The sequence below is a fragment of the Thalassophryne amazonica genome, chromosome 6 (genome assembly GCF_902500255.1).
Source record: "Thalassophryne amazonica chromosome 6, fThaAma1.1, whole genome shotgun sequence".
In the NCBI taxonomy this organism is placed as follows: Eukaryota; Metazoa; Chordata; class Actinopteri; order Batrachoidiformes; family Batrachoididae; genus Thalassophryne; species Thalassophryne amazonica.
Window position 1 is genome coordinate 2,849,842 of NC_047108.1, and position 14,068 is coordinate 2,863,909.

Here is a 14,068-nt window from a genome sequence, read left to right on the forward strand (position 1 = left end):
GTATACAGTAAGTTAGGTCTCACAGCTACTGGTCTGTTCTGCTTTGAATCAATCTAGTATCACTAACGCAGCACTACGATGGACTCTAAATGATCTAGATCAGTGGTGTCCAAACTATTCCAGAAAGGGCCAAGAGGGTGCAGGTTTTATTTGCAGCCACTGACTTCAGCATGTGATTTCACTGATTAACATCACTTTGAGCAGGTGGTATAAGGTCATCATTGAAATCACCTGATGGAGTCAGTCACTGCAAATAAAACCTGCACCCTCTTGGCCCTTTTTGGAATAGTTTGGACACCACTGATCTAGATCTTGCCCTCTGCAGAGGTTTATGTTCTATGGAGTGGCACTTTAGCTTTATTTGATCCTTTGTGTTTTTTTCCTGGTTGATGAATGCTGAGAGTTTTGATAAATGATGCACTCTTCCTCTTTCTATGGTGGGCCACATAAATGCTATTAAAATGATAACACTGCCAAGATTTCTTTATTAATTTCAGAATCTTCCTATTTTTCTGACAGTCTTTTTTCATGTCTTTTGTTTGAGGTTTTAAAGCCCATTGGATTGCAAAAACTCATCTACATAAACCAACAGAGATGGGAGGATTAGGGCTACCTTGTTTTCAGCACTATTACTGGGCTGCAAACATACGGGCTCTTATTTACTGGCAGGAAGATTACAATTTGGAAATCACAGTGGATACTCCCGCTTGGGTCGCAATTGAAAAGAAAGGTATCATAAATAATTCGCTGCCAGCACTCCTTTTACAACATCCAGTCTACCTGCAGGTACAAAGGTGAACAACTGAATAACTTTAAACTGTCTCAAAATCCTATTACAAATTAAGAAGTACTGTAAGTTGTCAGGTACTTCGATTCATACTCCAGTTCACCGCAATCATGCATTTTCTCCATCAATTTCAGATGCAGCTTTCAATAGCTGGAGATTAAAACAAATTATTACTTTAAAAGAGCTATTTATTAACTCAAAATTTGCCCCTTTTGCTCAGTTAAAGGACAAGTTTTCTCTCCCATCAACACTTTTTTTTTAGATATTTGCAAATCAGGAATTATGTTCGTCAGTGTTTCCCAAATTGTGAAAATTTTCCGGAAGGGAAAAGGATTTACTCACTCTTATTGGGTTTCCTGACTAAGGGTTTGAGTTCAAGCTTTGTCAAAATATGAGCATGTTTGGGAGGAGAGTCTCAGCAGAATTTGCTCTTGTTCCATTAACGCTAGACATCAGTTAATTCAATTGAAGGTGATGCACAGGTTACATTACTCTAAAGTTACATTAAATAGAATTTTTCCTTCTATTTTTTCCTTGTGTGACCGCTGTGGATCTGCTGAGGGCTCTCCAGTCAATCCTTTTTGGACCTGTCTGAAAATATCTGAAACTGCATAAATTTTGGAGTGTAACTTTTAAGTGGTTTTCTGAAATGTATTATTGTATGTTTAATCTTGATCCAGAGATAGCGCTGTTCGGATTCCCTACAAAATCACCGTTTCTCAGTACAGAATACTATCATGTATGGAACGGTCATTGCTAAGAGACTGATTTTAAGTCTCTGGAAATCGGACATTGTCCCCCAGTTCAAAGTGTCGTTAATGGAACTGAGTAGTTTATTGCACATGGAGAAAAATCTGATATGAACTGATGGACAATATTAAGAAATTTCATTTTATATGGCAACCATTCTTAGACCGTCTTGCCCAGCCTGGCGATCATGCTGACATGCTCATTGTGTAATACAGCAGATACCTGTAAGAATTGTTCAAATCCGGTTACAAGCACCAAAATTTAACTGTGTATACCTTTTGATACAGATTGTAGAAAAATAACTTTAGCCATTTGAATTTTCAATAGGGGGCCAAGTAGGGGTCAACTGAAGAATTGCACAGGGTCAAAATTAAAAAATTTTCCAATCATATTGAAAGTGATACCACATTATGTATCTGATGACAATGATTCCAAAAAGGTATAGTTTGGACTATCTATAACTGAATGTTCTGGAGTTATGGGGTAAAAACAGCATGAATGGTAACAAAGGTCAGTTTCAGTTTGTACAGGGGTCAAAAGTTAAAGTTCCTCCAGTTTTGGTAAAACATGGTGCAAATTATTGGTTAACTAATAGGAATTAACAAATGCAATAGTTCTGACTGTGTTGAATGTTTGGTCTCCAAAGTAAAGGTCAAACAAGGTTGACGTCCATTGAATTCTATGACATGTGACATATGTTACCCCATAACATGATAACTAAGCATGACACATGGTGCAAACTATTCCTTTTTAAAATCTTACTAACTCAACAAATAATTTGCATCATGTTTTACCATAATTGGAGCAACTTTAACTTTTATTATTATTATTAAATTCTTTTTATTGAATTTTCAAAAGGTTTTTCAAAACATATACAATACATACAAACACAAAACAAATGGAATACAGGCACAAAAATACAAATGTTTCTGAAGTGGTTCAAACGAAAAAAAAATGTTAAATATTAGTTGTCAGACCCATGAAAAGATGCATTTTAGTATATCAATACCGGCTGCTTGCTGGAATGAAAAAAAAAATAATAAAAGAAACTACAGATCAGATTTGAAATAAAGAAGAAATGGCTGCCAAATCTTATAGTACTTTTGCTCTGATCCATTCACAGTATACCTAAAGTGTTCAAGTTTCAAATGAGACATAATATCTTCAACCCAACGTTTAAAAGATGGTGCAGTTGCATTTTTCCAACCAAACAGTATTATGTGTCTTGCAAGCAATGGCATGAAGGCTACTACTACGTAATTGAAGGTATTTGAAAAAGTCTATTTGTGGGATGTCAAAGTCAGTCTTTAGCTGTTCAAAAGATGTAAATATATTATTTTGGAATAAATCTTTGACACATCTTAGTCCTCTTCTATGCCATTGTTGATAAGATGGGTCAATTAAAGAAGTTGATATTTTGCTGAATAGGGGCTGAGATTAAGGACTGTCGGAGTTTAAAATGGGTTCTAAATTGAGACCATATTTTTAAAGTAGCCTGGACAATAACACTGTTAGTCAGCATGTGCTTACTCAATGGAAGTGGACTACATAAGAGGGACGAGAGTGAGACCGGGTTACAAGAGTGTTGCTCTAGGTGCACCCATGATGGAGATTCAGCACCCAATCCATCTGCAGCCCAAAACAGAAGTTTGTGGATATTAGTTGCCCAATAGTAATATAGAAAATTAGGTAGAGATAGCCCACCATCCTCCTTCAATCTTTCCAGAAATTCCTTTCTGATTCGGGGAATGTTTTTATTCCAGATGAACATGGACATATGCTTATTTAGTTCTTTAAAGAAGGCTTTGGGAATGAATACTGGTATCGTTTGAAATAGATATAGACGTCTAGGCATGACTATCATTTTAACAGAATTGATTCTTCCTGCCAGTGATAAGGGAAATTTTGACCATTTATCCGTGTCTTGCCTAGCTTTTTCCAGAGCTTTTGTGAAATTTGTTTCATATAATAAATGATAATTGTAGGTAACAGATACACCTAGGTAATTAAAGTCGTCCTTGTTAATTGTAAAGGGGAAGCCCTGGAAATTTAATTGTTGAGCTTTTTTATTTATTGGGAAGCGTATACTTTTAGTCATGTTTAATTTATACCCCAATACTTGCCCAAATCTGTTTATAAGTTCAAGAGCAACAGGAATAGCAGCGTGTGGGTCGGACAAAAAGAGGAGATCATCAGCATATAGGGCTAATTTATGAATTTGTCCTCCTCTCTGAATCCCACCCAACTGCACAGACTCCATAATCATAATTGCCAGAGGTTCAATAGAAATATCGAACAAGATTGAGCGCAATGGGCAACCTTGTCTTGTCCCACGAGTGAGGGGAAAGACGTCAGACACAATTTTGTTTGTTCTGATAGATGCCTGAGGTGTCAAATATAAGATATTGATCCAAGAACAAAAATTAGGACCAAATCCCATCTTTTTTAGTGTAGTAATTAAAAAATTGTATTCAACCCTATCAAACGCTTTCTAATCTAGGGAGATCACTATTTCTGGAACTTCTTCATTGCGTTGATAGATAACATTGAATACCCATCGGAGATTACTTGATATTTGCCTTCCCACCACAAACCCAGTTTGATCTGGGTGTACCAATTTTGGAAGAACAGTCTCAAGTCTTCCTGCCAACACCTTTGCTAATATTTTATAGTCACAGTTGAGAAGACTAATGGGACGGTATGATTCGCAAAGCAGTGGATCTTTAGATTTTTTCAATAATAGGGAAATTGAAGCTTGTGTCATTGTTGTGGGAAGAGCTTGTTTGACCAATATTTCTCTGAAAACTTTTAAACATCAGAGGGACTAATTTGAGGGCAAATGTTTTAAAAAATTCTATTGGATAACCGTCTGGGCCAGGACTTTTTTGAGACCTCATCTTTTTGATGGCATTGCTTATTTCTAATAGTGATATGTCTGACTCTAGCCTATGTCTGTCCGAATCTTCTACGGTGGGCAATGATAGTTCATTGAAAAAATTCTCTATCTGTGTTATATCATTGGTTTCGGAGGTGTATAGTTTTTCATAGTATGATTTAAATTTTAAATTAATTTCTTTCTGGTTAGTATGTACATGTCCATGTTCATCTTTAATTGCAGTTATAAAGCCAGCTGTTGTTGATTGTTTTAATTGGTGTGACAGAAGCTTGCTGGCTCGGTCTCCATGTTCGTAGTATGTTGCACGGGACCTGAGATGAAGCTCAATAGCTTTAACGTTGGTGACCTCATCAAGTTCACTCTGGAGTAGAGTTCTCTTTTTATAAAGATCATCAGAAGGTAATATCGAGTGTAGTTGATCGATTTCTTTAATGCAATCAATTAATTCTGAGGCTCGTTTATTTCTTTTTTTATTCTTCTCTGCAACAAAAGAGATTATTTGTCCCCTTAGATAAGCTTTTAGGGTTTCCCAGAGTATAGAATAACTTGTCTCTGGGGATTCATTGAACTCCATGAAGAGATCTATTTGCGAATTGATGAATTCAACAAACCTCTGGTTTGACAACAGTCTGAGATTAAGTCTCCATGGAAAGGATGAGGTCACATTATCTGGAAAATTAATTTTCAAAATCACAGCTGCATGATCAGAAATCACAATGCTGCCATATTCTATGTTAGAAATCAAGGGTAGTAATTTTTGGTCAATTGTTTAGATGTTGGGTGCTTGAATCTCCACGGGTCTATTATTCCATAAGCATCTAAGAACTCATTAATACATTGGGCTGATTTGTTTGGTGTGATAACTTTAGGGCTGGAGTGGTCCAAAATTGGGTGTAAGGCACAATCCAGGTCCCCAGCTAGTATTAGGTCATGTGAATCAAGATCTGGTAGAAGGGAGAATAAGCTTGTAAAAAAATTTGCATTATCCCAATTTGGGGCGTAGACATTTGCCAGAATAACAGGTCTATTAAATAATTTTCCTTGCGTAATAACATAGCGTCCGTTTTTATCTCTTATGGTTTTGGTCTCCATATACTGTACATCTCTGTGGAGCAAAATAGCTACTCCTCTGCTCTTACTGTTAAAATTTGAGTGAAAACACTGAGTGAACCCTCCTCTAAGAAGTCTAGAATTATCCTTGTTCAACAAATTTGTCTCCTGCAAGTAAACAATGCAACTGTGTAATTTACTCAAATGTGAAAATATTTTGTTGCGTTTGATTGGGTGATTCAGTCCACGAACATTCCAGCTGACCACAGTGGTAGGAATTACACTTTTACCAGACAACATTGTGACAGTTCAATGTAAGGGCATTGACGATGGGTAAATAAGAAAGTGCAAAGAAAAGTAGCATCTGCAATAATAATAATAAAAAAAAAGAAAGAGCACCTGTCTTCTAAAACACACGCCGGGGGAAAACAACACCCCAAAAACAAAAAAACGAATCAGGTCTAGTCCTAGAGATGGACTGAAATACTTCCCGTGTATAAACTCTAAATCACACTCCATAACAAGTAACAAAATGCTTACCATGTCACCCCATACAGGGACAGATTGTAGCCTTATTAGACATATTATAGCCATATTATTAATAATTACATTATTAAATTACTATTACTTTAATCATTAATGTATAATGTAATTTTAATGTAACTTCGACAACAACAATAATGTTAATAAAAAGGTAGACATCCTTCTTGACCAGGAAGGTGAAATGCTAATAAAAATATAACTACTCTAATGGAACCGGGCACTAAATAAAAATATATATTGCTATACATACATGTAGAGCCCAACCAACAACATTAAATATTACTTCAGAAGTCAATTTCACCTGGCCATGGATAATAGGAAACTAAGGTGCATTAAAACAAAGCCAAAGTAGTTGGAAATTTCACCTTTTGTCCCAGTCAAGCAGTCCTGCATTCTTTCAGGACAAATTCCTTTGCTGTCTTGGGGTCTTTGAATCTGCTTTCACGGCCATCCGACGTAGTGATCCTTAGTGCAACTTTAACTTTTGACCCCTGTACAAACAGAAAGTGACCTTTGCCGCCATGCTTGCTGTTTTTAACCCCGTAACTCCAGAACATTCAGTCACAGATAGTCCAAACTATACCTTTTTGGAATCTTTGTGATCAGGCACATAATGTGATATAGCTCTCAATAAGATTGGAACTTTTTTTGACCCCTATGCAGTTCTTCAACTGACCCCTACTCGGCCCCTATTGGAAATTCAAATGGCTAACGTGTAAAAAGGTATACACAATCAAACTTTGGTGCTTATAACTGGATTTGAAGGATTCCTCTGCAAATATTCTGTTATCTGCTGCACTAAGTGGACCACCGCCTCAACTTTGAAATGAATTGGACTTTGTCATTCTGGTGATGCAACAGTATATAATGCTGCCCTTGGTACTCATTGTTTTGTTTGTTTGATTTTTGTTTATTTATTTTTATCATTATTATTATCGTGTTTATTATTATTACTGTTCTTATTACTTTTTTGGGTGGAAAGCTTTAATAAAAATTATGAACATGAATGCCGAGAGTCTGTGAACGCTGGCTGGACTTACCTGTGGTTACTTAGACTAGCCATGTCCCGGACTGTCTGTGCCGTCTCTGAGGCAAAGTCCAGTGCTCCAGCTACTGGTTTAGTCAAAGTTCCAACCAGACCTTTACCCAGCCCTGAGAAAAAACCAGTTACTCCACCCTCTGTCTTCACCCCTTCAACGGTGGATGTGATGATGCTGGTCATGCCACCAATGATACCTATGGAAGGCATATTTTGTTGGAAAGGAAACACAAGTCAGCAAACTGTTACAAACTGATAAAGCTTTGTACATTTCTGTGTAGAGATGTTTGACAAATTGCTACAAACTGATCCAGGTGAGCAGATCCTGCTGGAGGGGTGCTGCTGCAAACCCTCAAAAATAAATAAATTAAATTCTATCTAAATTAACACTGTCTGGGAGAAGTGAAAAAATGTGAACGGACAGCACAGATCCTTTATAAACTTGCCTGAATAGGACCAGGCCAATTTTTCTTTCAACAGTGGTGAAATCATTTATTTTGTCTGCCAAAAACGTAATAAAATCATCGGTGTTTATTTATTTGTCAGTCTGTCTGACTCTTAGCAGGATTACGTCAACACTACTGCACAGATTTTGACAAACTCCACGGATACATATTAGGTCAAGGAAGACTCCACTGAATTTTAGATGTGATCCGGATCTGGACTGGCAGACGTCAGAAATCTTTGATTGCTCTTGTTTTTTTTGTGTGTGTGTGTTTGTGAGTTTTGGCTTTTTTCCAACAGCGTGTGCATGTTGTGAGCACGTGTGGGGCTGTGGAGTGCAGCTTTTCTGTAAAAGCCACATTGATAAATCCACCCTGTTGATGAACAGATGAAATTGCTAATCAAAATCGCTAAGAATCTGTCTAACACAGGTGTTTTTGATTAGTCAGTTGATTCACTTAAAATAAAGTGTGCATCCATTCCCTCCAGGGGGTCAACACACAGCACCGTGCATTTTTTTTAATACAAGAACACACTGCTTCACTTTAAATACACAATAATTCAATTTAAAATCATCTGTATCTCTGTATGAGAGCATGAAGTCGATAAAAACAGACTGAGAACTCTTTCTCTATAATTACACACACACACACACACACACACACACACACACACACACACACACACACACACACACACACACACACACACACACACACACACACACACTGCAGGCCTCTGCTGCATGGGCGGACCCACAGTGACGAGGGGTGGGAAAGAAAGCACCCCCCCCAAAACCCCCCCTCAAATTTCCACTTTTGTAGCCATTTTAAAGACATTTTGGCCCATAATACCAGTAATAATAATAAAAATAAGATTCTAATACTTTGGAAAAAAATAAGATTATTTAATAACAATAATAGTACTATTATTATTATTATTATTATTATTACTACTGGCTTACTATTTCTAAATACAAGAATAAATGTAAGCAAAGGACAGCTACAGGACAAAGGTGGAGCAGAAGCTGAAACAAAACAACATGAAAGAGGTCTGGGAAGGTGTGAAAACCATCACAGGCCATAACACAAAGAGCAGAGACACAGAGGAGACAACAGAGAGAGCGAACAAACTTAACTTCTTCAACCGGCTCAACCAGTTCATGCCCCCACCCTCTCCCTCACTCAGGGTTCGATTTTAGCGGTTACCCGGGAACCCGTGGCACCCTACTTTGGGGGTGGGCACACAACTCTTTAGACTTGCATTCCCGACTGGTATCCACCTTTTATATTTCATAACTGTACATAAATCTATCAAATTTGGACAAAATTTGCACAGAATTTGACTTTCTGAGACCGACACATACACAAAACGTCATCAAAAAATGTTCTTCTCCTCTGTTTGTAATGCCGCGTTTTATTATACACAGATCAAATGGAGCGTTTTTGAGGGAAGAGCGAACAGCAGCCAGCGGAGAGTTTTTTATATTTCTCTACGTGTGCGCGTGAGCAAATCATCCGTGAAGATTATTTTATTTATTAACTACACAGATGTATAATAAAAGCAAATGGTGACTGGTTTATAAACACAATTATGACAGAGTTTTTGAGGGAAGAGCTGCCTTAGATTCTGAGCTTCATTCTGATTCTGAGGAAGAACACCTTGAAGTGCTGCAGAGAATGGCAGATGACCATGATGACTGCTAATAGATTTTCTGTAATCACAACAAGTGTAATCAACCCTCATGGCAGCCATGATTGTTAATGGGCTGGATGTTTAATAAAACATCGGCAGCTGAGATGACCCCATGCCAACCTGCCTGTGCAGATTGGCATGGGGTCATCTCAGCTTCTGACAAGGTTAGAAAATTTCAAAATTTCAGAAAATATTACTCCAAAAACACAAAAATTCCCTTCCATAATTTCATCCTGTCTGATGAAGGGCGAGGCCCGAAACGTCACCTTTGGTGTGTTATTAATGGCTTGTTTGGGAGCTAACTGGCTGTGCGGATCTCTTTCGTTTTTTTGTTCTTCCATAATTTCACCCCAAATCTGCCCCAGATATCACCAGAATGCACAATTTACATCCTTTTATATCAAACTTTTGTGGGGGGCATGCCCCCAGACCCCCCTAGTTGCTTTGCCACTATGCTGCCAAACTTTTCTGAGGGGCACCAAACTTTTCAGATTTTGGTGCCCTTAAGGCACACAACTGTTTATTCTAAAAGGCAAACCCTGCTGCAGACATCTCTCCTCCTTCCTTCAGCACACCTCCCCCAGACATTACAGCAGCAGCCACCTCCTCCTCCTCCTCACCCTCCCCACCTCAAACACAACCTCCTTCATACATTGTGGACCAGGTCAGAGGACAGCTGAGGAAGCTTCAGCCCAGGAGAGCGGCAGGTCCAGACAAGGCGTGTCTGGGCCTGCCGCTGTGCCCACCACTGTCCCCACTTTATCCGTACCGGATACTCATCTGAAACGAGTATCTGGCTCAACCCTAGCTCACACTTTATATCAATAAAATATTTCGTTGACAATGCATTTGAACATTTGCCAAAACCCCACCACCAATCCATAATAACCTACATATAAATTGTGTAGTAACTACAAAATCCAAAACACTTAAAAAAATGTGCATAGTAACTAAAACAAACATACTTAAAAAAAATGTTATTAAAAATAAGTTAGGAACAAAAGTAATATTTAAATGTGAACAGGTATAAGTTGTTAACTTAAGGGGAGGAGATGTGGTATTGTAGATATTATGTTTGTATGTCTACATATAAGTCCTTGGGTGTTATGCTCCTAAGAGTCCAGCAGGGGGTGATGCTAGACCATTGAGTTGCCAAGTGTACTGTCTGTGCGTGGGTCAGTCGATTACTTTTTGGGAAACTGTTAATATAACACAGCCAGGTAGGTAACTAACGCAAACATTAGATTTTGTTGACACGTAGGCCTAATTTAGCCAATGTGAATTTTCACTTACCAAATCAAATCAAATCAAATCAATTTTATTTATATAGCGCCAAATCACAACAAACAGTTGCCCCAAGGCACTTTATATTGTAAGGCAAAAGCCATACAATAATTACAGAAAAACCCCAACGGTCAAACAACCCCCTATGAGCAAGCACTTGGCGACAGTGGGAAGGAAAAACTCCCTTTTAACAGGAACCACTGTCCTGTTTTTTTTTTTCCCTTTCTATTCTTTCTTTTCTGGCTTCCTGACAGATAACTCTGCCTCATGATTGCTGAAGTTTTATATTGTGGTGATGTCCTGAGTCCCATCAAAATGAACTAATACCCGTCAAGATGAGCTCCACTGCACATCTCTCTACCCAGGACTTTACACCTCACCTGTCGAGTTGAGCTACTTTACGTGGCTGCTTCCTGTGGGAGGTGCCCTCTTGAGGGGGATTCAGATAACAGTGTCACAGCACTTCCCTGGATTAACTGTCACAGAATTTGAAGGACTATTTGTCAGGACTTTCTAAATATTTGCACAAAATCTGAACAGGAACTCTGGTTTTATTATTTTAGTGTGCGCATTTTGTTATTTTAGTGTGTGTATTTGTTTGTGTGTTGGTATGTTTGTCCATTAATATTTGGGGTGGTGTGTGCACACAAAGGGGTGGGGCTGTGCCAAACAATAATCTCACCTTGGGCACTAAAATAGCTCTGCCCCCTCTTCCTCTTGCAGAGCAAAAAGGACACAGAGGAACAGACACAGAAGCCAAACTGTGCCTGCATTTGCTTCGCAATATTTTCATGTTGAAAATTAAGCAACATATTTTTATATAAATAAGTATTTTATGTGGAAATAGTTTTTTTTACTCAAAACATAAATATTAAAAACACAGTTTTCCACGTTTCTGAGGAGAACTCACACCCCTAAAAGTGGTCCCAGTGGTAAAAGGAGCACTAGAAGCTTTAACTCCCAAATTGGAAGAGTGGCTGCAACAGATTCCAGGCACAACATCAAAGGCATCTGTCCAGAAGAGTGCAGTCCTAAGAACTGCAAAGCTACTGTGCCGAACCCTCAAACTCCCAGGCCTCTGGTAGAGGACCCAAGCTTGAGGAACACACATATCACCCTCCCCAGGGTGGTGTGAAAGGTGGATTTTTTTAAAAATAAAAAACGTTTAGACAGCAGAAACTTTAGGAGTGGCCGTCACAACAATTTGGCCCTTTCCTAAAAAGAAGGAAGGCCTTGAAGACCATGGAAGACAACAAAATTGGATGATGACAGAATTCTTTCCTTGCTAAAGGAACAACATCTATCCAAGTCAGTAAGTCTCTGGAGGACGATGTATCACTGTCAAAGTCCACAATCGGGCGATGTCTTCATCAATGTAAATATAAGGTGCCAAGCGCTGGGAAGACTATGTCCACAAATTAAATAATGATTGACGTCAGCAAGATTTAGGGCCCCTGCACACATAGTGCGAAGTTTGGATGAAGTGCACACTTAGTGCACATGACGCAGGAATCATGTGCAAACTGTGTAATGTCATCCTTGTCGCCAACGCCTCGTACACCTGTTGCTACAACTATTTGCGCACACAAGCGCCTGAAAGACAAAGTGGACACTGTGCGAACCCATCACACCCTCTTGCAGCACATGCCGGCCAAAGTCCAGGTGACACGCACGGACATCTAACACCTCTCGCATGGCACTTAGAAAATGTGTGGCCAGTCGTACTCTTGGCATGATAACAGACTGCAGGCAACCACTGACGTACTGCTGTGGAATTTGTCTAAGTTCCCCACGAGTGTGACTTTGCAAACGCGCGCCCACACACACACACACATACTGACACGTTGGTGTGTGCGCTCCACTCACAGGAGGCGTGACTTCCAACAGAAGCAGCTGTGGTGATCTGTCATTCTGGACATTCCAGCTACACAACACCTCCTGTGTTTGGACAGTCAAGGACTAACAACTGTCCACTGTGAGGCGCGTGTGTCTGATTGCTGTATTTATGTGGACATAAATAAAAACATATATCGGCATGGTGGTGACAAGCTGCAGCAAGCAAGCACACACACGGAGCAGACACTGACACCCCTCCAGTTTGAAATGGACCGTCAGATCAGAACACGCAGCGGGCGATCTGACTGTCACGTCACCCACATGGGCTCTGTTCCATATGACGCAGTGTCTGTGCTGCGGTGCACCATCCACAAGATACGCGTGTCAGGCAAAACACATAGATGTGGACATCAGACCACACTGCTTCTTATTCATGTCATTTCATGACTGTATGTCTGTGACCATGAGTCATCACCAGAGGAATCTTAGGATCATATGTATATTGCTTGCTTGATAAATGTGGTGTTTTTATATGGTGTAGGATTTCAAATTTTTTTGTAATACTTCCATGTCCTTCCTGATGAGGCAGCTTCCCGCAGCTTTAAAAGACCAGCTCCGTAGCTCAGTGGTAAACTTTCTGACTGGTGATCAGAGCTTTTCCGTCCCGGGTGGTGTGTTTTTTTCTTCTTTTTTTTTTTTATTATTCCACATAAGCGGCGCTTGATAAATGCAGTGTTTTTATATGGTGTGTGAATTAAAATTTTTTTGTTTTTGAAAGGCGCAAGTTCACATCCCGGGTGTTGTGTATTTTCTTTTTTTTTTTTTTATTATTCCACATAAGCGGCATGAAGTGGTCCCACAGGTATCGGCTGGTTTTTATTTTTTATTTATTCCACATAAGTGGCGCCGTGTGGTGCACCTTGCATTGTTCCTGCTTGACGGACACTGGGGGTGTGCACAAACTCTCGCACCGAGAGTTCGTGCACACCTGCCCATTGACGTGATGTTTTGTGCGCTAATTTTGAACTGTTTCGCACAGTTTCACCTTTTTCGTCCAAACACTGTCCAAACTTCGCACTGTGTGTGAAAGGGCCATTATCAAGGATTTGATCAGCTGACCTGTGACGTTGAAAAGTTGGTCAACATCAGCCATAATAAAACTCATGTGAGGTCATCACATGGGCGACCTTGATACCAAATTTGATGAGTCTGCTGTTATTTGTTCTCAACAGTGGCAGGCACAGCTAACCAAAAAGTTAGCTTCGATAACAGCTAATCAGCTAACTGAAAAGTTATCTTTTATAAAGGTAAACCCAAAAATTTATCGGAAGCGACAGCTAACCAATAACTTTGAGTATTGCTTCCAAAACACTTGCAACTACTAACAAGCTGATTTTGAGTTTTAACACCACGATCGCTTCTGGTAGCATCAAAGGTGACCACAGACCCAAACAATGAGCCAGCACTTCTGTCTTTGTGCGCCCTGGCCACTGCTGGAAGCTCCTGTTTACTACATATTTTGCAGCACTGAAGTAACTGATAGGCGCTAAGCTCAACTCTACACACACGCACGCACACAAAACAGGCTATTATTCCTTAACTGATTACAGCCGCGCCGCAGTGAGGCAGAGGTCTTGGAAAATAAAGCAGTTTTGAGTTATGGTTTTCATCCAATTATTCCAGATAGAATAACTCCATTAATATCAATTCTGTCATTTGTACAAAGTTAAAATATAACACATAT

The 14,068-nt window shown here is 39.3% G+C and overlaps 1 protein-coding gene across 1 annotated transcript in view; it reads right to left on the reverse strand.

The window, feature by feature from the left end:
- vps13d (vacuolar protein sorting 13 homolog D) overlaps positions 1-14,068 on the reverse strand; it is a 535,261-nt gene that overhangs the window by 34,461 nt on the left and 486,732 nt on the right. Inside the window, 1 exon segment of the mRNA XM_034171656.1 lies at positions 7,067-7,262. Coding sequence (XP_034027547.1) covers positions 7,067-7,262 — 196 coding nt within the window.